The 25,516-nt window shown below is 39.8% G+C and overlaps 1 protein-coding gene across 3 annotated transcripts in view; it reads right to left on the bottom strand.

Moving 5' to 3' along the window:
* The window catches only part of LOC111159922 (ring finger protein 6), a 31,590-nt gene extending 7,336 nt beyond the window's left edge, over nt 1-24,254 (bottom strand). For 2 of the 3 annotated variants that reach the window (XR_002641444.1, XM_022522605.1), the window contains exons 1-5: nt 23,957-24,254; nt 23,203-23,285; nt 21,016-21,226; nt 20,033-20,128; nt 17,138-17,256 (exon numbers count right to left, since the gene is read on the bottom strand). Coding sequence is in view for 2 of the 3 variants with exons in the window: in XM_022522605.1 (XP_022378313.1) it covers nt 17,138-17,256; nt 20,033-20,128; nt 21,016-21,208 (408 nt within the window). In the remaining variant the exon portion in view is untranslated. Of the gene's footprint in view, nt 1-14,422; nt 17,257-20,032; nt 20,129-21,015; nt 21,227-23,202; nt 23,286-23,956 lie in introns of those variants that run through there. The other variant, XM_022522604.1, reaches the window with a different exon arrangement.
* Nucleotides 24,255-25,516: the final 1,262 nt, after the last annotated feature.

Genomic DNA, 25,516 nt, shown 5'->3' with positions numbered 1-25,516 from the left:
TTCAAATTAAAACTACAATGAGATACCATTTCACAATCATACAATGGCTAAAATCCAAGAGCCTGACAATTTTACCTTTGAGTTAGTGTTTTCTAAGTGAAGTCCAATGAAACAATGGAAAATGCATGTGAGCAGAGGAGATGTTCATTATATGCCTGTGTGTTCCTTCCTGCCTCGTTTAGACATGGTGTTTGCAGTGTCCCATGAGCACAGAATTCTGGTGAATGCAATGCATGGGCATTCAACAAGAATCGAAGCAAATAAAAACTAATCATGTTGTTCCTCAGAAAATTAAAATAGGATTATCGTATGATCTAACAATCCCATCTATGGGTATGTATCCCAAAAGAAATGAAAGCAGAGACTTTGTACACCCATATCCATGGAGGCATTATTTACAATACCTAAAATGTAGAAGAAATGCAAGTATCAATCAGTGGATGACTGGGTGAACAAAATGTGGCATGTGTGTACAATGGAATATTAGTCAGCCTTAAAAAAGGAAATTCTGACACATGGTACAACATGGATGAACCTTGAAGACATTATGCTAAGTGACATAATGAGTTGCAAAAGGGCTTTAAAATGCTGTAAAAAAAAAATACTACATGATCCCACTCATCTGAAGTACTTAATGCAGCTAAATTCATAAAGACAGAGAGTAGAATGGTGGTTGCCAAGGGGCTGGGACAAGGGGGAAATGAAGAGTTTGTGTTTAATGCTATAGAGTTTCCATTTTGCAAGATGAAAAGAGTTCTGTGGGTAACAGTTGCGCAACAGTGTAAGTGTACTCAATGCCACTGAATGGACACTTAAAAATGCTTAATGGTTCCATGTATTTTACACAGTTTTAAAAAACTAGTTATGTTGCATGTCTGACTGAGAAATCGGGGGCACTGATAGCCCTAAGACACAGAGTTGCCAGGTAAAATACAGTGTGTCCCATGCAGGATTTGGGATGTACTTGTACTATAGAAATGATTTGTGGTTTCTCTGAGACCTAGATTTAATCGTTTATCTCGGGTTTTTATTTGCTAACATGGGCAATCCTACTCAAGAGGCCATACTTGCCATTTGAACCAGAACTTCCTTTGAATGAAGAAAGGGGCAGTAGCATTCTAAGAAACATGAAACACCAAAGAACGCTTTTTCACTTGTGTTACCCTCTGTGTTAGCCAACTACTTACACTGGAAATGAAGACCTAGGACCTAAAAGGAACAAAAAAGACAGCTAGAGTTCCTGCTCCTGTCAGCTCTTTCTCAGTCATCACTAAGCCTAAGGTAGCCTTGCTACAAAAAGCATGTGTCGAGAAGAGAAATAGAGTTGACTTAGTTTTGTGCAGTGTTTCTACTGCTTTCCTAAGAGCTAATTAAATATATGCTCTATGAACTCCAAACTGTGTAATTTCAGTGATTCCACATACAAGCTAGAAGCTCTTGGATTTGTACCTAAAATTGGCTGTTTGGGATTCTTTCATGAGACCATCAGTCAGGTACAGACACAAGAGGAGACGAGGAGTAGCTCAAGACAAAACAAAGGTAATTACACTTACAGGTCCTAGAGACAGGAGGCGCACAAGGTGAAATCTGAGATGCCAGAGTGGTCAAGAGGCGGAAAACAAGAGTGGGGGTGGTTACATGTGCCAGTGGGGGGTGGGGCCAGGAGGGGTGCACTTAGACCAGGGTCTTTATTGGTGTTTCCTTGAAGAAGTCAAGACAGGGTAAGAGAACAACGTAGGATAGACTAATCTGAATCATTTCTGGAGGCTTTGGACTACCGGGGTGGTCCCTAGTTACCTGAAAACATGTGAAGATAAAGTCAAAGGAATATAGCCTACTGGGGTGCGATGGGCCAGGGGGAGGAGGTATGGCTCTGGATTGGACAGCTCGTGTATCAACAGCATGCTCAGGCTGAATTCATTGCTATCTTTAAGAACTGGCTAGCCCAGGAGGGCATGTACTCCCCAGTTGGAAAAGATTTTTAAGATGTCAGAGTGTGATAATGTACAGGGGGAAAATACACACACACATATACACACACACATATACACACACAATGCAATTGGCCCTCTGATTTTTAACATCATATTAAGGAAAGTTTGGGGTGATAGTAATGGAGGTTTTTGGACTAAGGGCTTAAGTTGCCCTAAACAGCATAGAGAATATTTTATTATGAGAGTAGAAAGGAGGAACAGAAGTAGAAGTACAAGGAGTCTCCACAGGCAGGTCCATAACTACATTTCCCATCAATACGACATTAGCCAAGAAAAATAGATCCCAAATTTTGATGGTTTTAAATAATATCTTGGAGGAGTTCAAAGTTTGTTAGAAATATGTTCAGGTCAAGGTGGTAGGTCTGGCAGTTATGCTGTCGAAGGGTATGAAATGATAAGTTCATAGAGTGTATATTAAGACTACTGGTTCTGTGTGTAACCAAGAGGAAACAGTGGTTTGGTGGTGGTCTGAGATGCAAGGTGGGAGATCGCGGTGGGAAGCTGCAGGTGGGTAGTAGGAGGGTCAAAGTGTTGACTAATATGAAACAAGTGCCTCCTGGCGAAAATGATAATCTCCATTAATTTTTAGAATGGCACAGATAGTAGTAACTTCTACCAGATTCCTTGTTAGGCATGGGAGTGCAGGATGCATATCTGAGAAGAGAGCAAGGAATATACCAGGATACTGGGCTAAGCCAGCAGTGAACTCAGAAACATAACAGAATCCCTACTATTAAAGGAAGGAAGGCAAAGATGCCTTGTGTCCAATTTGGCAGTCTGGGGTCATCATTCGGGTCATCATTTGTGATCTTAGTATCCAGGGCGAAGTATCTCTCACGCAGTGGCCGAAGTCATCTCCAATGGTGAGTCTTGGGTAGAGACCACATCATCTGAGGTGATGTCATCTCCAGCAGTGAGCTCCCCGGCCAGGGATGTGGGACTGGGGCATACTTTTCAAGTGGGTACTTACTGGAGTTGAGGCGGGTCTCAGCATTTGCCACATTTGGTTGAAACAAATGTTTACTGGAGTGTAAATGAGTGAAAGCACCCAGATCAGGAATAATAAGATCAGACTTAACAGAGTTTTGTATTTTGTTTTTGTTTTTGTGGAAGTTCAGGTTCAAATGGGTCCCATGTCAGATGGCAGGTGCCTGGCCCGGGCGACTGTCTATGGTTAATGGGTCCTGGGAGAGTGGAAGAGTCTAAATCGGCTAGCCTAGGACAGAGCAGTCTCTCTCCAGCCAGAAAGGCATTTGAGGTGTCCAAACATCATAACACAAAGAAAATTTCCTATATATATGTGTGTGTGTGTGTGTGTGTGTGTGTGTGTGTGTGTGTATGTGTGTATGGAAATATATATATATATATATACATATATATATATATAAAATTTCCGTATATATATATGGAAAACTTTCTTTATGTTATGATGTGTATATACACACACACACATATATATGTATATAAAATATATATGTATATTTCTTTGACATTGCATAATATAAAGATGAAATAGCAGTAAACTTCATGCTAATCATTAATAACATGAACAAATAAAAACCACCCTGACAAGTCAAGAGAGAGACTGCAGAAGAAAAGAGCCTTATATTTCCTGCCTTTTGAACAGTGAACCACACATTTGAATTTGCAACAGATCTAGCAAATTACGCAGCTGGCTCTGGCTTATACATTTCTGGTAGGAATGTCAATGGTATGACCATTTTGGAAAACAATTTAGTGACTTCTTGTAACGTCAGCCATGTATTTACCACATGACCTGGAAAGAGAAGCTGGCTAAGCTAAGTTGGTCACATTTGCAGCCTTCTGAAGAAAGTGAAAGAGATCTTATGATCGGCAGCCCTACCAGTAACACAGAGAATGGAGGAAGAGTATTTCCCCTAAAAGAATGGAGAAAGGGATGCTAAACAAGCAGCAATAATGAGGCAGAAAATGAATAAAGAGAGAAGCAAGATGTTCTATTACAAATGGCAGCGCTCAAATTTCAGGTTCCTGCTTTGATTCAATCCCTTTTTTGATTCAAGCCCACATTAAGACATTATCTAGAGGGGTACCTGGGTGGCTCAGTGGGTTAAAGCCTCTGCCTTTGGCTCAGGTCATGATCTCAGGGTCCTGGGATCGAGCCCCACATGGGGCTCTCTGCTCAGTAGGGAGCCTGCTTCCTCCTCTCTCTCTGCCTGCCTCTTTGCCTACTTGTGATCTCTGTCTGTCAAATAAATAAAATCTTAAAAAAAAAAAGACATTATCTAGAAAAATGACTGCTTTCTGCAAAGAATTGCTTGTAAATTACACCTGAGGCAACCAAACATGGATCAAACATATTCAAACACATATGGGCTACTAGTCCCTAGGAGTATAGATTTATTAATGATTTTACTTAAAAGCAGTATAATTAAGAGGCGGGCTTGGGCTCAGATTCCTAAAATAGTAATTCAGAATTAATGAAGCCTATTAAGTGTCTGAGATTTTATGTTGCTGCCCAGAAGTTTGGTTTCATACCAAACTTCATAGCCAGTGAACCAGCTGTGAGACCTGTCTAGAAGCTTCAGGGACTGACTACTTATTCCCTACTGGGAGGACAAAGACAAGCTACCTATTGAGGGGTGTGGTTCTAGAGCCCTGCATGGTAGAAGGAGGAGAGCCCTTCTGCCCTTATTCTGAGAGTGTAGCTCTATCCTGCCTTGAAGCAGTCTGGCCCAAACTGAAGAGCCTCCAATGCAAATTTGGAGAACCAAGGTCTGTTTTTGGCACTGCCACGGGCCTTTTGGTTGACTTGGGCCAATTATTCACTTTTCTATACTTCAGTTTCTTCCCAAATAAGCATAAATTATTCTTACCCAACCTAGTCTCAAGTTGGTTCACACATGAGATAATAAGCATGAAATCTCTTTCGGAAAATGAAATTTCATAGAAAATTGAGATGATGTGATACTTATTATTAGTAGCTCTAGAGAGTGGGGCTGTACCCTCCCCTTGATTATGGGAGAGGATAAAATAAGGACCGTGTTTGGATTTGGAGAATAACCTTTCAATATATTGCTATTCATGAAATAAGGATCAGAGTTCTGTGGCTATGCCAAGCTTCCTGAAAACCCAGGAAGTGCTATGAATCCAGAAAAGGCATTAGCTGTCAAAACTCAGAGATGGACTATTTTAACAATGATAAAAGGCAGTTTCTTATCTCTTGCCTCACAGCATCACTAAAACAAAAACAGAAACAGAAATAAAAACCTTTAACTGATTCCCAGAAGCACAGACTTTGCAGAAAAGCTGCAGGAGACAGAGGGTCAGCGAGCAAGAATAAAAATAGTATGGTACATTTGGGAAGGAAAAATAGAGACCTCATTATCACACTGGCAGATACTGAGAATAAATAATGAACAAAAGTACCTCAAGGCTCAGCCAAATGGATCACAAACTGGGTATGAGTCAGCAACCCAAGTCCTTTTATTAGTAAAGCTCAAAACTGAATATAATGCTAATATTTTATGCTGATGTTTATGAAGCACTTACTATGGGCGATGGACTCTTAGTGTATTTGTGCATTTAATCCCACCGGGTAGGTGTGAGTGTTATTTAACTCATTTTCCCAAGTGAGGAAAACGACCAGAAAGTTGAAGTATTTCCCCAAGATCTCCTAACCCTTATGTGGCAAATCTGAGACTTGAGCTGATATCTGTCTCCAGAATCTGTGTTCCTAATTTCAGTATTGTCAATCAACTCCCAAAGATCACCCTGCTCACATAGAACATGGGTTGCAGTTCTGGGTTTTGGCAAAGGGCCTTGGCAAACCTTATGCAGATTCAAAGGATAGCAGTGAAAGGAATAAGATTATTTAATATGGGGAAAAGCAAGCTAAGATACGATCCAGAGCCATGTTAACTTATTTGGTAGCAATTGGAATCAAGAATGGAAAACCAGTATGGGTGGTTTTGGAGAGCAAAGAAGGAGTCAGAGTAAACCAGGATCAAACCGTGATCTAGAAGTTTCTAGAAGTGAAGAGCGTTAAATATTTGTGGTGGTCATGAAGCTGCACCACTCAAGAGAACCTTGATGGGGGAGCATAAGTGACTGTCAACCTCCAGGTGTCACACTATTGGGTCTGCCCTGGCACTCTGGCCCTTGCCATGCTGACCCCCAGGCTGCCCCTAGCCAATGACTGAGCCTGAGTACAAGAGCTGGAGCTGGACCATTCCTCCCCCCATCAGCCTTGACTTCCCACCTGAGAGTCTCAGAACTCCACTGCAGTCTGAAGCTTTTCCTACCTAAGCCTCCTCCTACCCCCTTCCTTTCTTAGGTAACATACCTATATCCCAGCCTGGAAGTTCTCACCTATGCCTGCTCCCTCACCTTTCTCCTTAACAGATGTTCCCCCAGTAAATCCCTTGCATGTAATCCTGTGTTGGGTGTTCACTACTCAGAGACCCAAACTCATACAATATTGTGTGTGTAGTGAAAGGGAAATGATACCTTTGTCTTTAAAAGCAAGTGTGACAACTAGTGATTGAGAAACTTTAAGTACAGGCTTTCAGGGCCCAAAGAAAATGTGCTTGGAAAACAGCCCATCTTCTCCTAGGCCTGAAATTCTAGGAGTTTATATTTGGGACATGAATATAACAGATTGAATGTTCTCAGCTTTATTTTTTTAAGAAAAATTCACTTCGTTATAAAAGAATTAGGACCTTAAGGTATTATCTGAATGACAATGAGAAGTGCCTGAAATGACATCTTCATTGCACCTGTCCCCACCTGTGATCTGAAACCTGCACTGCTCTAACAGATGCTATTAAAATTAATCAGAATAATCAAATCAAATCAAATCAAAAGTGAGCAGCGACCAATAGTCATTAGTAACAGACAGCTGTAGATCTGAGGTTTAAGCCCTCACGAACCAGCTGAATCCTTGGAACAGCATGACTCAGCTCAAACTTCCCCAAAATCCTAAAGAGTCAGATAACCCATGGCTCAGCATTTGTCCTGACTAGGTTAGAAGAGGCCTTTCCCTAGAGTGAGTCATCAGCCTTATAAGACCCATAGACATATTTTGACAGTTAAAAGAAGGGGTTAGAGCTTTGAATAATTCTTTGTAATTAGTAAAGTAAGACATTTAAAAAATTACAAAGGATATTATGTCTTGCTTCTAACAACCTGTGTGACGTTGGATAAATTATTCAGGCTGTCCAGATCTCTCTTTCTCTCTCTCCACCCCCCTCTTCTCTCTCACACAAACACACACACACACACACACACACACACACTCTGCATTTTGGGGGTCAACATTATAAAATCATTGAAGTTGTAATCCTCAATCCCTATTAAGGGGTTAAGGTTATTTTTTGTTTCTCATGAGGACTGGCCATTTCAGAAAATGCCTTTTCATAGGTATATAGTACACTTCCCTTAGGAGGACGTGGTAATTATCCCTCTCTGTATACTGAGTTGAGAAGGTTAAACCTCTGTTCTCACCTGAACTGGTTAAAGAGCTTCATGACAATGTTATATTGAATAAGGTGTTTGCTATCATCAGCTCCCAAGATACAAACAACTCTACTATCAAACAATCACACAGAATAAACACTCTTTAAGATTAAACCTAAAACCTCTTCTTTGCAAGGAAAAAAAATCCGAGTACAGTTAATGGTGAGACACATTTAGAATTAAGCTGTAAAAGAGCCAACCTGTTCTGCCAAGGCACTGGCAACCACCAAGCCCCTTTCCCACTTGCCTATGTGGTTCTCCCCATGGTCAAAATGACCAGCCTGTCTGCCGGCTCTTTGGCTGGAGGCCCTTCACCCCCTCCCAGTGGTTGGGGATGGGAGTCAGGAGAGAGAGATGGAGGCAGTGAGAGACAAGAAAAGCAGAGCACACACAACCAAAGCCACCATTTACAGAGCAAGGTGGCCGGAGGCAGAACTAGGGGCCTGGTTTAGCCACTGTGGTAAGTAAACAGCGTGGCCAATGAGGAAAGGGCAACTTGAAATTTGAGAAAGACATCCTTGAGGTACCTGGCTGGCCCAGTCCGTAGAGCTTGTGACTCAGTTTTGGGGTGGTGAGTTCAAGCCCTACTCGGATGTAGAGCTTTCATTAAAAAAAAAAAAAGGTAAAGAAAGGCTTCCTTTATAGAGTCTCAAGCATCACCATTCAACATTCAAGATAAATTTTTTAAAAATACTTTCTTCAATTTCATTCTTGTTCTCTTTGTTAACTTGCAGGAATATTAGTTTTTTCTGCTTTTGGCTGCACTTAAATCGTACTTCAGAAACACTCTGGGTAATGTAGATTTTTGTGGGCTGGCCTGGGAGCCTTTCCCCTCTTGCCTCAAACCACAAACATATGATATTGTATCTATAGTAAATGTGTTCTGAGTTAAAAAAAAAAAAAAATCTTACAAACAAGCTTTTAATGTAAGAGCCATTTGTAAGCCAGGGCCTACCTATTTATGGCACTTTTATTCATTTACTTATTAAATATATACTGAGTGACCTACTATATGTACCAGGCATCATGCCAGGTGCTGAGGATAATTTCAAGGAACTCGCAGTTCTTTGCTGAAGACAGTGTAGCTGAAGTGCATAATGGGGAGGGGAGCAGGGCCACATCATTACTTTCATGAGTTCTCAAGCACTTTTGCCTTCCTGGGCCCCTTCCCCCATAAAAAATATTAAAATTATATTCTATTACTATTATTAAAGATAAATATAATACAGTTTGAATTATATTTTTTTCTGACTTTAAAAAAAAAATTAAGGGCACCTGGGTGGCTCAGTTGGTTAAGCAACTGCCTTCGGCTCAGGTCATGATCCTGGAGTCCCAGGATCAAGTCCCACATCAGGCCCTCTGCTTATCAGGGAGCCGGCTTCTCCCTCTGCCCCTTGTCCCTTTCATGCTCTCTCTCTCTCTCAAATAAATAAAATCTTTAAAAAAAAATTAAAACACAAAAATGCGATCCTAGAATTTAGGAGAACATTCTGAGCTATATAGATGGAGATGTGGGTGTGTGCAGAAAAGATACCCTTAGGCCTACATGTAAGATTGACCTTGGCTGGTATCTAGGAACTTGATTTGGGGAGGGTTTCCACCATTCCCTTACTGATAAAAGTGCCTCAATGTACCTAAACTATGTAAACAATATGTTTTATGCTTAATATTTCCTTTCTTTTTGGGAGTCTAGAATTTCAGTACACGACAGGCAGAGGTGTCTATGTGACCAACCCCCAATAAAAACCTTGGGCACTGAGTCTGTAATGAGCTTCCCTCGCAGACAACAGTTCTCTCGTGTCCCATTGGGTGCTGGAGGAATGTAAGTGTGTCTTGTGTGATTCCACTAGGATAGGACTCTTGGAAGCTTGCCTGGTTTCCTCCACACTTCATCCCATGTGCCTTTTCCCTCTGATTTGTCTCCTTCCCTTATAATAAATCTTAGCTGTGAGCACAACTATGTATGTGGTGTCCCATGAGCCCTAGCCAACCACTAACCTGGGGGTGGTCTTGGGATGTTCCAACACAGAGAGTTATCAGGAAGATTGGGTAACTTCAATGCTGGGACTCAAAATAGAATTAAACCTCTCCCAAGCAACATGATTGCAGTGGACTGGCCATGTGACCTGAGTCAGAGTAGAATGGTCCTTCTGCCTCATCCTACAGACAAAAATGAACATTGTAAAGCACACTGTCTGAAATGCAGCAAAGGGACAAGGGTAACACTCAAGGAAGACTAAAGAAAAGCTCCCAACTACGCCAGTAGCAAAACCTACTTTGCTAAGAATTAGAGTGGTAAGATTCCCAAAAATTGTGGCAAGGGCCATGGCTAGTCCCTCTAGCAAATCAAGAATACAAGATTTCTGGCATATGAAACAAGACCCCAACTGAAATTGTTAAGGAGCTAATTTAAAAATTTTAAGGAAGTTATCTAAAAAGTGCCTTCGGCTCAGGTCATGATCCTGGAGTCCCAGGATCAAGTCCCACATCAGGCCCTCTGCTTATCAGGGAGCCGGCTTCTCCCTCTGCCCCTTGTCCCTTTCATGCTCTCTCTCTCTCTCAAATAAATAAAATCTTTAAAAAAAAATTAAAACACAAAAATGCGATCCTAGAATTTAGGAGAACATTCTGAGCTATATAGATGGAGATGTGGGTGTGTGCAGAAAAGATACCCTTAGGCCTACATGTAAGATTGACCTTGGCTGGTATCTAGGAACTTGATTTGGGGAGGGTTTCCACCATTCCCTTACTGATAAAAGTGCCTCAATGTACCTAAACTATGTAAACAATATGTTTTATGCTTAATATTTCCTTTCTTTTTGGGAGTCTAGAATTTCAGTACACGACAGGCAGAGGTGTCTATGTGACCAACCCCCAATAAAAACCTTGGGCACTGAGTCTGTAATGAGCTTCCCTCGCAGACAACAGTTCTCTCGTGTCCCATTGGGTGCTGGAGGAATGTAAGTGTGTCTTGTGTGATTCCACTAGGATAGGACTCTTGGAAGCTTGCCTGGTTTCCTCCACACTTCATCCCATGTGCCTTTTCCCTCTGATTTGTCTCCTTCCCTTATAATAAATCTTAGCTGTGAGCACAACTATGTATGTGGTGTCCCATGAGCCCTAGCCAACCACTAACCTGGGGGTGGTCTTGGGATGTTCCAACACAGAGAGTTATCAGGAAGATTGGGTAACTTCAATGCTGGGACTCAAAATAGAATTAAACCTCTCCCAAGCAACATGATTGCAGTGGACTGGCCATGTGACCTGAGTCAGAGTAGAATGGTCCTTCTGCCTCATCCTACAGACAAAAATGAACATTGTAAAGCACACTGTCTGAAATGCAGCAAAGGGACAAGGGTAACACTCAAGGAAGACTAAAGAAAAGCTCCCAACTACGCCAGTAGCAAAACCTACTTTGCTAAGAATTAGAGTGGTAAGATTCCCAAAAATTGTGGCAAGGGCCATGGCTAGTCCCTCTAGCAAATCAAGAATACAAGATTTCTGGCATATGAAACAAGACCCCAACTGAAATTGTTAAGGAGCTAATTTAAAAATTTTAAGGAAGTTATCTAAAAAGTCCCTAACCAAGTACATCAAAGTGCTAAGATCAAAGCTGGTCACTAGCATCTCCTCAAACCTTTGAGCCCTAACCAAGTACATCAAAGTGCTAAGATCAAAGCTGGTCACTAGCATCTCCTCAAACCTTTTGAGCCCCCACCATGAATACCCACCCACTGCACCAATAGGGAAATTCTCTCTGGATGTCTTTCTGAAAGTGGCCCTAATTCAGGATCAGGGCCAGCCAGATTGGCTGATGAAACAACTTACTCTACATTCAGGTAAGGAAGTCAACAAAGAGATGCTTACAAGACTCGATATTCCTGTCATTCATCCCACTAAGCTTGTCAGCAAGATGTGTGTACATTCTCTACCAGTAATCAATGGCACTTCTTCCCACCTTTTTAGTTTGATATTTATTCTGGTTCACTCTATCAGGTAGATAGAAGTTACATTTATCATTTATCCCATAACCTGGATGGTAAGGGATCACAATTAAACCTGATCAATCCAACCTAATGGAAGAATGGACACCATCCAGGGAAGCAGAACATGTAAGAGTGGCTAAACTGTGTCACTTCACTATACAGACTATATATGAAGTTGGATTATTTCCCACTGGGGAGAATGTAACAATTTTTTGCAATTGCACAGAAGACAGTTTGAATACGGTTAAGTAGGGGCATTTTTTCAGTCAAATGTGTAAGAAGGAAGGGCACATATATACTCGGCAACCAAGAGCTTCCTCGGTCTTCAAATGAGACAGTTATACAACAGAGGAAAAATACATCTGAAAGTGTTTTTTATTTTGCAGAAGACATGTGATTATGTTATTTTAAAAGAAAAAAAAGAGGAAAGAAAAAGTATAGGGGCCAACTCAGAGTCTTCAGAGATGTAATGCTCAAAATAAAACAAAAACCTTGCTGAGAGTAATTATTGTAATTGATCCCTAATTATCTCAAGGGCAGATATGTTCAGGGCCTAATACTTCCATAGTAACCAAAAAGAATTTATGACCTGCCTATGGAGATTGAGGAAACAGTCACCACTAACACTTGCAGTCATGTCTTCTGGAACATCAAACATTTGGCCTTCTCGGTGATGGATGGCTCTGGCTTGCTGGGAAATCATCTTCTGTATTAACAGATAAACCAGCTCTGACTTCCAATGTTACATAGGGTTGAGGAAAGGACCCCAAATGAGCTTACTGCCACTGCAAAGGGAATAATTACCCCCTTCATGTGGAGCACTATTTCTACACAATCCCTTGCTCCTCTGGCCAGACATTATTCAAATGGAGAAGCGCAGAAGATAGAAATTCACCAGAAATTCTTGTGTATGAGTAATACTCGTGAAAAAGCCTGAAACTCAGCTTATTAACTATGATCCTTAACACAGAGTCTTCAGATGGCTCATTTCTTTTCTGGATCCATCCTTACAACACAGATTCTGCTTTATAACTTTCAGGAGCAGCCCCTCTCATCATTTGTGAGACAGGAAAGATGTATTTGCATACGGACATTAATCACAAAGACATGCTACATTAGAAAAATATCTTTACGAAGGAGTAAATTTGACTGAAATCTTCTCAAATCATTTCTGCTTTTCCAGAATGAAACTGAGTGGGAAAAACACAAGCTTTGGAGGCAAATGGTCCTGTGATTGACTGTAAACTCTGCCACTTACTATGTTAAGTGGCAGTAATACTTCAAGGGGATCTTAGGAGGCTTAAATTATAAATTCATTTTAAATACTGAAAGGAAAATAACCACAGAATGAGTAAGAGACAGTCAAGTACAGGTCAATGCTAGTTGAAATGATACAAATCTAGGATAAAAGAGGGAAAGCAGCTGGGAAGCTGACAGTTTTGAAATAGGAGTTTGCAAGACAACCGCACTATGAAAAACAAGCTCTAAGGATGTGGCATGGAATGTAATATTCAAATGAAGAGTTTCAAACTATTTGTTCCTTTCTATATTGGAACCATAAGGGGTACAATCATTGCTAAATAGAAGCTATAAATAAAAAGCCTTTGTATTTGTCATCAGCCCATTTACTGGGAAATGAATGAAAATATTAAATACACTTCTTTGTTCCCAACTAAAATACCAATTTACAAAATATATTAAGCTTTCCTGCCATTTTCAGGGAGATTTTCCATATAATAGAGGATCCGGTTCTATTTCAAATGCCTATTTGAGAGTTCTTTTCGTGCTGGTCCTACCATGTCTTGCAAAGGACTAAGTCAAACAAAGAATCAATGTATTTCTACTTTTTCTTCTTTATCCCTATTTTTTTTCCATTTCCCCCTCTTTTGTTCTCCTCTTGATTTTCCTAACTGACAAACCTGGGGAGGTAGAACTTCCTAAAGAATATTCCATATATAAATATATGGATTTAGTCTCTCGTCATACTGGGAACAAATGGTAACACTCAAATGAGATACATGAATAAGGCTGTATTCAAGATAAATGTCTAAATTGGCATAGCTTGTAACACCTTTCCCTCTTCTATTCGGGTGATTTTCCGTCTGTGAATGTATCACTCTCCCACTTCTTCATACTGAACAAGAAACCAAATAATGTCCTTTTCCCCCAACATTTTTACTTCCTTCTCTTTCCAGTTTCATTGCCATCGCCCTGGATTAGAGAAAACTGAGGATGATAACTGATAATAAAATGATCACAATGGTTCCTTTATTTTTTTTTTTTTTTTTGCTCTCCCTTCCCCATTCCACTGTGTTCTGAACACTACACCACACCAATTTTCCTGAAACTTGAAAGAGGATCTTAGCATTCACCACTAAAATTCATCAAGAGACATCTAAAGTCTGTGAGGTAAAGTTAAATTCCTTAGTCTGGTATTTAAAGCCTTCAAACGTCCCAGTCCCATGTCCTATAACTGAACTATAGAAACCATTTACTCCAGACAAAGTCATAACTCTTACTAAAACCTTTCACTCCAGGTGTTAAATGCAGTCCTTAAAAATTCCTGTGTATGCATCTCATATGATGAACTGAATACAGTTACTAATCAGCAAGTAAAACTAAATCTTAAGATACATGTAAGTCTCACAGAATCTGGTCCTGAGGTATTTGTTCTTGTGATTTTGCCCAAGCAGTATCACCACAGGAAAACTGTGTCATATACTCATAAACAAACACAGAAGTCATATAATTCAGTAACTCATTTTATCAACTGATTTTCAGTTTCTAAGAGCAAATATCCTCTTGCCTATGAAGACAGGGACTTTGTCCTCAGCTAAATCCTCAACACCTGTAACAGTGCCTGCACCTTGTAGGTGCAAAAAAAATTTTTTTGAATAAATAAACCACAAGGAACCAACATAAAAGAATAGTTCACATACAGCTTTAGTTTTAATATTTATTGGTAGAAATAGATCTTCAATGCATACTTTATGTGTGTATATAAATTCTACATTCTCTCTTTTGTTTTGTATTATCTGGAGTTTTCTGGCCTCCAAGTGAACTTAACATATTATCTACGCATTTGATTCTTCAAAGACATTTTTTTTTTTTTAGATTTTAAAAGTAAATTTAAGAAACCATGCATATTGTATACCTTACTTAATATCCAAAGAATTGTCTGCACGTTCAAAAAAGTCACAAAAAGGCTGAACTCAAGTTAAATAATCTATATGTACTAAAATGTCCATGTTCCATTTCTGAGTAAAGAAATACTTTTTCAGTATTACATATTGCTTGCTATCTAGTAAGATTGTCAGAGACGCTTCAGTAAATTATCTCTATTTTTAAATATCTTAATCTACTTCCTCCCAGAGATGATCCTATAAATGTTAAACATTGTGCCATATGCAGTAATAGCCCAAAAGCTTAAATAAGAACCAAACTGTAGTTTTTAGACTGAATAGTTTAACCTTAAAATTATATATCTATATGTACATATATGATATGCTGCATATCAAATTTAACATTTCAAATAACTTAAATATATTTAGCAAACATTCAGCCAAACACTCTTTCATGAAAAGATACTGTCCTTAGAACAAAAAATGAATGAAAGGCTTATTTAGACACCAGTGTCTGCACATGGTACTAAGCCTATGGAACATGAAAGTCCAAGTGACATCTGCTGTGCTATCAAGAAAAGGAAGATTGACTTTTAACCTACTGAATTGTGCAGATACAAAAGTGCTTAGCATGACAAAATTACCAAAATAAAAACATTTTAAAGATTATTTGGTTCTAGCAATCTTAACTATTCTGTACTTATGAATAATTTAACATTTGCCACTTTAAGTTTTATATAAATTTTCTTTTTAACAAGTTAAAAAAGCACACAAAAAATAGTTCAAACTATAATAATCTGTTCTTTTTCATCCTGGTTAGCTCATCACAAATGATTCAACAAAAGAGCGCTTACTCAGCTCTACTAAAATGTACTATTTGAATAGACCCAACACTTCACCCATCGTTTGCTATGCTGGACCCTAAAACAGGCTGCCGACAGATGGGACAAGTGCAATTCTCTGAGAGCCATCGGTCAATACAATGAATGTGAAATTCGTGCATGCAAGGTAATTGCCTGAGCTTGTTTCCAGTTACGTAGTCACTGATACACACACTACAGATTTTACCTAGTTCACTATCGATACTGTTATGCTCATAGTTCCGGGTGGAAAGATTGTCAATCTGCTCTTTGGTTAAACCACGTATGTGATCATCATCATCACCTTCATTCAGTAAAAAGAAGTGAGCAAGGCGAAGGATAGGGAGTGTTCCAGTTTCAACTAAGTTATTTGAATTTCGTGACTGCCTGCCACCTCGATTATCACTGCTTGGGGCAGGAGGCTGGGTGGTCTGGTTTGCACCATGCACTGCAGTGCTGTCTTCTCGGGCCCGCCTGTGTGGGGAGGCACCTTCACTGCGCTGGCTGATGTCATTAGCTGCACCTACGTTACTCAGATCTGAGTGCCTCTCTGGTAAGTGCTGACCATGTCTCTGAATCTCTGACTCAGATTCGGCCTCCATTAAAGAACTCAATTCTCCAAATCCAGTCATGATCTGCCTTAAAATTGACCGAAGAGCCACTGACGACGGTTCAACAAGCTCATTCTCAGAAATCCTACGAAGAGGAACAGTGATAGTACTAACATAGGTCTGAATACCTGACCGCTCTAAACGGGAGATAGTTCGGCGAAAGCCCCCACTGTTGCTTTCGATAGTGACTGTATTTTCTGCCAGCCCTACCCTAGATCGAGTCCTACTTGCAATACTATCCCGATCGCGGTTCTCTCCTGGACGAATCCTTCTCACTTGGAGGTCCAGTGTGATTGTTGGCTGTCGTCGTGCAGCAGTTGAGGATCTGCTGGATTCTTCTCCTTCTTCTACTGTTATTCTTGACACAAGTCTTGAGTTAGAGAATGGAGCATAAGCTGTACCTCGACGTTCCCTATCTTGCTCTAAAAAGACACGTGTTATACCTCTCCTCCTAACAGACCGTCTCGAGTTTTGCTGTAAAGGTCTACTTTCCCTCTGTGAATTACGATAAACAGTGCCACTTTGTCTCTGAATTGGTGAACGGCTTCGACTACTGAAAGTAGACCGTAATCTTATTGGCTCTAATCTTTGGTTTGTGTTCCTCACTGTAACGTTAGTTCTAGCCCCATTTTCCCAAACATGTGCGGCTCCAAACCGCTGCCCCTCCCTTTGCCTGAGTTCACTACCACGCAACTGGTTTGTGTGACCACTGAAATTAGTGTGTGCAGCACTAGCTCTAGGAACACCAATTGCTCCCCCAATTCCATTTCTTAATCTTTCCAATGTTGAGGAAGATCCTTCCACTGAATTCTGACCCCTTGAACCAAGCCTAGTCCTTGGGATGTGGGAACTACTACCATTAAAATTCATTGAGGTTTGGCTTCTTGTTCGCCTAGCCACAGGACTAGCTGATCTTTGTTGCCTACTTGTAGTATGATCTCTGCTAATGTCTGAAAATGGAATGCCTGTATGATCTTCACCATGAATTTCAATTCCTCTATTCTCATGATTTATGTGTATTTCCAGACTAAACCGAAACTCTCCACTGTTTGGGTTTGTTCGACTCACAGCTCTCCAAGTTTGGTTCCCATTTTGTCCACTTCGAGTTGCATTTCCTGTGCGTCGAAAGGTGTTCAACCATTCTAGCAGAGAATCTTCATTTGAATTTTCTCTAGGGACTTCTGACTCTGGAAAGCAAACCAAATCAACTTAAGATCAATTCCTAACATTTACGCTCTTTTATTGAAAGCTTGCAAGATAAAGTTTTAAATTAAGTTATATTTAAGAGCATCTGTGTATATTTTAATGTATTAAAAATGGCAAAAAACTAAACTTTCTCAAAGAAAGTTGTATACTGTAAGTATAATATATTCTTATGTATTATAAAAATATAAATACTGTTTATGCAAAGCCCTGAAAAAAATCCTCACTCTTGCTTTCTCTGTGTCTGTTACTGGCAACTATTAAGGAAAATGAGAAACAGATCCCATACCAAATTCATACATTTAAAATGCTTTATTCATATGGTAAAACCAATTAAATGTAGTGGCAAAATTTATATATAATTCACCTTGAATTTGTGGAATCCTTCTGGTAAAGGTAACTCAGCATTTTTGCAATTACATATTTTTGTAACCTTAGGAATTTTATCCTATTTCTCAGGAACTGCCAAAAATGTGTATCTCAAGAAATATGGCTTTCTGAATACAATGTTAGAACTACATTATGTCTTTATGTGAAGCTGGAAAACTTTAGACATGTTAAAGACTGTATCCTTATCTGTAAATTGGAGATAATAAAAGTATAAATGTCATAGGGTTATCATGAGAATAAAATAAGATACTGCATATAAAATGATTAGTATAATACCTGGCACAGTAACTGTTGGCCACTACCTATAACACATTTTCTGTTCATTTAGAATGTAAGCTCCGTGAAGATAAAGGGTTTTTGTCTTATTTTATTTACCGTTAAATCCCCAACCTCTACAACAGTATCTGGTACAAATCAGACTTCCAATAGTGTTCAATGAATCAATTTAGAAGTAAATGTGTCCCTGATAAGTTTTTTTTTTTTTTTTAGTTCTAAAGATTTTATTTATTTATTTGACAGACAGAGATCACAAGTAGGTAAGAGAGGCAGGCAGAGAGAGAGAGGAGGAAGCAGGCTTCCTGCTGAGCAGAGAGCCCGATGCGGGGCTCGATCCCAGGACCCTGGGATCATGATCTGAGCCGAAGACAGAGGCTTAACCCACTGAGCCACCCAAGTGCCCCCCTGATAAGCTTTTTTGACTACAATTCTGCTACTATGGGAAGCTTGTTTTCCATTTTTAACCAGTGGATCATGTAAAGGGCAAAACTCAACAAAAAGCACTCTAATGCACAGGAACTATACAGACTTTAACCTTAACATTTATTCTACACAAAAATGGCTGTTAAAGGAGATTGATTTCATTTCATTACTGCAATCTCTTATAAAAATGTGTTTTATATGTTAAAGCTATTAATAGGCTTCTGGTGTCAATAAAAATAAACAGCAACTTTAGCCATATCTAAAGATACAAACTAAAACGTAATAAAAGAGATAAGTGTTACCAGCTACAACAATATAGTACAACTCTCATATCTACATATACAGAAGAAAAAAGGTTAATATCCAATTTCCATTTTAATTTGGAAAGAAATAGAAAAGGCAGGTAAAAGCATTCTAAAGGATACTTCCTTCTTTAATTACTAGAATATAGTGATGATGTGTATACGTAAAGAGTTCACTAATTACCTAACAAAACCTGTCCTGCCTTTTTCCCATTGTAAATGCATTGTAATGGTCACGTGAGCGGCCTGGCAGATGGGTGTGGTCATGTAACTGTCATCAATGGAATCAGAGTGGAAGTGATAAGCTCACTTTCAGGCTGGTGCCCGAACCTCCTTCTGGAACCTAGATGTGGCTGTGACTTAGCTTGATCATGCAAACAATACTCTGGAGCAGCAATGTCCAATGAAACTTTCTGCAGTAATGGAGATATTCTACGTCTGTGCTGTCTAGTACAGAAGTCTCTAACCATGTGCAGTGACTACTGAGCACCTGAATAAGGCTAATAGGAGTGAAGAAGTGAATTTTAAAATTATTTAAAATTATTTAATTTTTACTTAATTTACATTTAAATGGTCACATGTGGCCAGTAGCTCCTGCACTCCATTGCACAGTTGTAGAACTACTCTGCTGGCTGGCTGGCTTCCAGGAGGATTACGGAGTAAAGTTTCCCTATCTTCCCTGAACGGTTAACATGAAAGATAAATTTCTATCTTATTGAATCATTACATTTTTGAGTTTTTAATAGTCTTTGCCCTAATACAATAATCTTAATATAGTATGTGAAACTACCAAAAAAAAAAAGAAAAAAAAAAGGTGAAATTATACCAATAATAAATACCTCTGGGGAAGGAAATAGAACTGGTAAGAGCTATATTAAGTTGGCTTTACTTTTAATTCTGTATACTTCTCTTTAGTTTGAATTTTCTTAAAAACTTCTTATACTATGACTTAGTGTTTTTTCAATAAAATGACAAAACAAACTCAAAAACAGTAAAAACAATAAAGCAGGTCTCCTCACTCAGTCTTTCTGTATCGCTCGGTACAAATTTTTAGAAGTGAAGTTTAGTTCCATTACTTTAAAAAAAGTAGTGTGTACATTCTAAGATTAAAAAGAACTATGCTGGTAATTAACTTAATTGTATACTATGAGCTCCCTAAAGGCAATCTGTGTATAAAAAGGTTTTTGTATTCAACCCCTGTCCTATACTGCCTAACTACGCTGCTTTGAATATAATGGGTAAATGCTATCTGAATATCACATTAAAACTGGAAAACATTAAAAACAAACATATCATACAAGATCCAGTAAGTACAAATTCGCATTTGCTCCAATCAAACCTGCTCCCAATGGAAAGGAGTCCACAATACCTCTGGTATTTGTCCCATTTCTCAAGTCAGGCTGAGATGCCAGTTGTTCCTTGACTCCATCTAACCTCTGTTGTAGTTCTTCTGATGTTATTTCTCCTAAAAGAATAAAAAGTTGCTCACTGAAAGTAATTATTTTAACTACTGCTTTATGAGAACTCATGAAAGGTAACACTAATCTTCAGCAATCTGTAGAAGACATTCTATTATTTTCATGTTCTGTTAAACTAAAGACAGTTAAAAATATTTAATTGATACAAGTATATATCATTGTGGTTGTGTCTCTTTTATGTTTTATTAAAATAAAAATATAAGATTTAATTTGAATAATTTAAAAGGTCCTCTCAGTTGATACACTAAGGAATCTATAAGCTCTGATTAACAGATTTTTGTCTGAGATAAAAAGAAATTTAAAAGGCTGGATTTCTAGCGAACTTTGAAACTGTATTTGAATTTTACCTCAGTAGCTCACTATATGGGTTATCAATATATGATGTGCAAATATGCAATATACAAATGTATACCGTACATTCAAGTTTTAATTAGATCATTTTAATCAGTGAAAAGAATTTGCATAAAATTCACAAAGCACACTGGACTTTTGGAATATTATTAATTCAGCTAAATAAGTAAATTATAATACCTCAAAAGAGTTAGAATTGGGTTCTAAGTAATATTTTATTTGTACAAATATTACTTAAAGGAGAAATAGGACCATATATGTAAATTTTTGACACTATTATGTACATTAAGCTATTTGTTAGCTTGGCATTTGTATAACAGTGCTCCATGTCCAAGATTCATACTTAATTATCAAATACAGAAGTAAGACAGTGATTTTCTATTTTGTTATATTAAAAGGTTCTTAAATTTAAAAATAGTGCATTATATTTTGGGAGAGGGAAGTAGGAGAAAAAAGCCCTCCTTATTTTAAAACTCCTCTTATAATGATAGAAAAGGTGTCTCCTCTTTCACCCATCTCTTACCAGGGGTGCCTAAAAGATTGTGGTCTCTCATTAGCCGATAATCTTCATCACTGAGTTCATTAATAAACTGATAATAGGCTTCTTCTCTGTGGAGACGCTCTTGCTGCCATCTTCTCTCATTTTCACGATGATTATGGTCCTGAGATGAGGTTTCTTCACTACCATCATGCGATCTAGATCTAGAGGTATTCATACTGAGATTCCTGGCTTTCTGTTCAAACAATATATATTAGATTCAAGCTGTTAGTCATGGACTACACATGGCTTCATGTTTTTTAACTTATATCTCTTTATTTTCATTTTTAAATTTCATTCTCCAGTCATATATTTCATATGCCAAATTTTGCACTGAATAACTCACATATAAAATGAAAAAGAGCTTCTTAGGAGACAGACTACAACTGGACCTACTTCTTTGCTCAAAGCCATTGTTTACCTCAGACTAGATCTGGTTTCACCACTCATTTCTAATTCCTGAATACCAAAGTAATTATATCCCCCCCCTTTTTTTTTTTAACCTCTTGCACTCTCTGGTGAAGTTGATCTAAAAGCCCTCCCTGATGTTTCAAATATCTGGGTACTTCATGTTAGCATATAAATTTTAAGCTGAATTATGCACTTTAAGCATAATTTTAAATTATGTTCTTTACTTAATAAACAAAGAGCTATTGGGAGGCTATGGTTTACATTTATTTCCAGCAAAGGTATTCTTCCCAAAATAAAACCCATATTTGTAATATTACCCTCCATTGTACTTTGTTGAGGTAAAAATAATTTAGCCTACTATATCTACTGAATAGACTTGGGGTTAATCTCTTCTTAAACCTAACAGGAAACAGTACTCAATGCATGGCTTTGAGGACAGTGAATGCACAGCAGAGTACTCTGTGTCTCCCCATAGCAAACCTCATCCCCAGGCCTGGAATAGTTAGTCCCTGAGGTTTCAGAGTACCAGTGAAACTTCCTGGCCTTGCCTAGGCAAACCTTATTTTTGGATTATACTTCAACATCATTTCTTAGAGGCTTATTTTTAAACTGTACAGAAATCAATGGAGAAAATTATTTGTTTCATAAGTATTTCAGAAATTTCTTAAACACATGTATTTAGGGAGTCAACAGTTCTCACTTGGAAAGGGACCAACTTACTTGAGAAAAATTTTTTTATTTAAATTCAATTAATTAACATATAATGTACTATTATTTTCAGAGGTAGAGTTCAGTGATTCATCAGTGTTACATAACACCCAGTGCTCATTATATCGCGTGTCCTCCTTAATGTCCATCACCCAGTTACCCCCCTCCCCCACCCATCCCCATTCAGCAACCCTCAGTTTGTTTCCCTCGATTAAGGGTCTCTTAATGGTTTGTCTCCCTCTCTGATTTTGTCTTGTTTTATCTTTTCCCCTCTTCCCCTATGATCCTGTTTTGTTTCTTAGATTCCACATACAAGTGAGATCATATAATTGTCTCTCGCTGACTGACTTATTTTGCTTAGCACATAATACCCTCTAGTTCCACTCGAGGAGAATTTTAAAAGTACAGATGCCCAGATCTCATCTCTAATCCTAAATCAGAGTTTTCCAAGGTAGGGCCCAGGCCTATCTTTAAGAGCTAATTTGGGTGATCTGTGGATAAATAAACTATTCCTTGACAACTTCTGGATGTTAATAAAGGGTATCTGTAATACAGCACATGACTTAATGGCGGTTGGGGAATCAAATAGCTAGGTGACCAGCGAAGCAATTGTTGCAACTCTGATTCAGTGTTTAAGCAAACTACTTTAAATACAAAATAAATTATTCTGCAAGTCTAAACTACGTATGAGTAAGCAACTATCCAATTTCACTTACACCTAACATTAGGTTACACATTCAAGGATTTTATTACAGTGATTATTACATAGTTTTTTAAAGGAAAGATCTAGTAGCACTACCCAATCACACACCAATTAACACTATTAAAAACTCAAGATTTCTTTCCATTTTCAGAATAAACAGGACTAGGCCATCATTAGCAAGGAGCACATTTGGCAGGTACAGCAGTCATACGATTTTTTTGTACTAAACAATCAAAAAAATTGAAAGCTATTATAAAATCAAGCTACCCTACTATTATTCAAAACTTTAAGAGCTTCTTCTCAAAGGTAATTTTCTTATACAATTTACCACAATTAAACAAAGTGAGTACCTTATTTTCCTTTCAACATGCTTTTAATATAGGCAATGGCATCCATCCTTCAATTGTTTGTGCTTTTTTTGAGAGCTGCCCATCTGAAGCAATAAGAGAGAATGGAATTATTCAATAAATTGTCTCTTTGAAGGACAGGAATGGCTAGCAAAGTCAAAGCTCTGCTGCAAAGTCAAAGCAAAATCTTCAGTGGATTTGGTTAGACACTCCCCTAGAAAATTAGATCCCCACACAATTAGGTCCTTAAAACCTCCCGCAAGGCCCTTTTCTCACACAACAGAAACTAGGCCTTCCCTCCTACACTGTCACAGCTCCTGGGATTACAACTCCCCCTCTCAGAGGCCTTCCTTCCTACCCTGCTCCCATTCAGATGTTACCAGGGTTAGGTCTCTCCAGTTACTTCTGAACGTTCACTTTCTTGCTACCCCCGCCCTCCGTCCCGCTACTGGTTCCTTCCCTGGCCGTTGCAACCGAAGCTCGCGCCGGGGTACGGTTCGCACCACAATAAGCAAACTAGGCTCAAGGGCCCAACCAACCTCTTCCCGACCAAGCCTCAAGTAACGCTTCCCTTAGCGACCTGGATTCCCACAGGGAGGCAGGTGACAGACGGCTCATCTGAGCCAATCACCAGTTAGGGGGGCGCATTAAGAGAGCAGTTAACCAATCGGAAAAGAGATGGGGGCCAAGGAGGGCTGGCTTTCCTCAGCGTCTCCCGGAAGTAGTGGACGAGCCGGGAGCCTTCCCGCCAGCTCACCTCGTCCGGAGCTGGGCCGTCCTCTTATTCCCCTAAAGAAAGTCTGTGGCGGGTGGCGCGCCTCTGGGGTCCTGGAAGGCTGTGACCCACGGGCGAGAGGGGCTAGCCTCCGGAGGCCGCTGGGCCCTCTAACCGTTGACTGAAAGGAGAAGCCGGAAGCCCGTGCTGCAGCACTCCGTGCCGGAGTCGTACAGCTGGCTGGGCGGCTCCGGAGGAGGGACGAAGGCCCCGGCCCTCCTTTCCTCACTGCCAGGTGCCTCCTCGGACGAGTGGAGACGCCGCACCGCCGGCTGGACGCTCGCGGGTGCGTTTGAAAATTGAGTCCGGAGGGATCCTAGGGTGCTAGCGTTCCGCGTTCCGCCCGGTCAGTGCTCGCGGCCAGGGTGGTAGTCCCAGGGCCTCCACGAGGAGCGCCAGGTACCGGGCCCCTCAGCGCTCCTGCAGCTGCATAGCTCCGGGGACACAGCCTGCTCTCCACCCTTGGGAAGCAGTAGCTCCTGCTCTGCTCTTTGTTGTGGCCTGTTTGCCGAGCCTGGCTACGAGTGCCACCGAACAGCAGTCTGTCCCTGTCTCTTTGCTGCTTGGGTACCACGTTAACTAATCAACCAGGCTCTTCCCTTTATTGCTCACGGGCACCTGGAAACTACAAATCCCAATCATTCTAAAGTGCTTTCGTTTGTGTTTCTTCACTTTTCCTCTAGGAAAGCGCTTGGAAACTCCCCGCTTTCATGTCTCTAGTTTTATTGTTGAGATGTGACGCTGTGGTTAAACATGAATTAAGCCCTTGAGTGGGGCTCAGCCCAATCTGGTGTAGGCTCCTTTCCTTACAGCCCTACCATCCAGAAGACTTCATCACTGCACAGTGCTCACACTTATTCTTCATTCGTTCGTTCATTAACTCATTCATTCATTCCTGCCTTAATTTTTGAAGAGCTAGTCTATCGCCACCATTAAGCGACAGCTTGGGTAGAAGAGGTAGTCTTAAGCATGGACTTAAGTAGAGGTAGATAGACAAGTTAAAAAAAAAAAATCATATCGTTATAGCTGCTAAAATGGCCCTTTGGGATATCTCTCCTGCCCGTGCTGCAGCACTCCGTGCTGGAGTCGTCCAGCTGGCGGGGCGGCTCCGAAGGAGGGACGAAGGCCCTATAGACTGATCTTTTCTTGAACTACTTTAAGTCCCCCAACAATCATATGGGAACTCCTAAGCAATCCCCAACCCCACTTCTACCTAGTTTCCTTTATCTCCCAAGACCCAGCTCATTCCTCATCTTCAAGGAACTTTTTCTGACATCTCTGAAGTGAAACCCTCACTCCACCCTCCAGCCCAACATTCACACATAAAACTATGCAGATGTCCCTTTGGGGTCTCCCAGAGCATCCTCTGTATAACTCTAGCATATATTCATTTACTTGACAAATATGGGGTGCCATATGTACTAAGTGCTAGTGATAACAGCAGAGGATAAAACAAACGAGGTCCTTGCCCTCCTTTTCAATGGAAAAAAGACAGCCAGTGAGCAAGCGCTCGCAATGATTTTCTGTTAATTTATATATCTC

This window comes from Enhydra lutris, unplaced genomic scaffold, assembly GCF_002288905.1.
Source record: "Enhydra lutris kenyoni isolate GAN:26980312 unplaced genomic scaffold, ASM228890v2 scaffoldscaffold71, whole genome shotgun sequence".
NCBI lineage: Eukaryota > Metazoa > Chordata > Mammalia > Carnivora > Mustelidae > Enhydra > Enhydra lutris.
The sequence above is the reverse complement of the archived record's forward strand: the minus strand, read 5'-3'. Positions and strand labels throughout refer to the sequence as shown.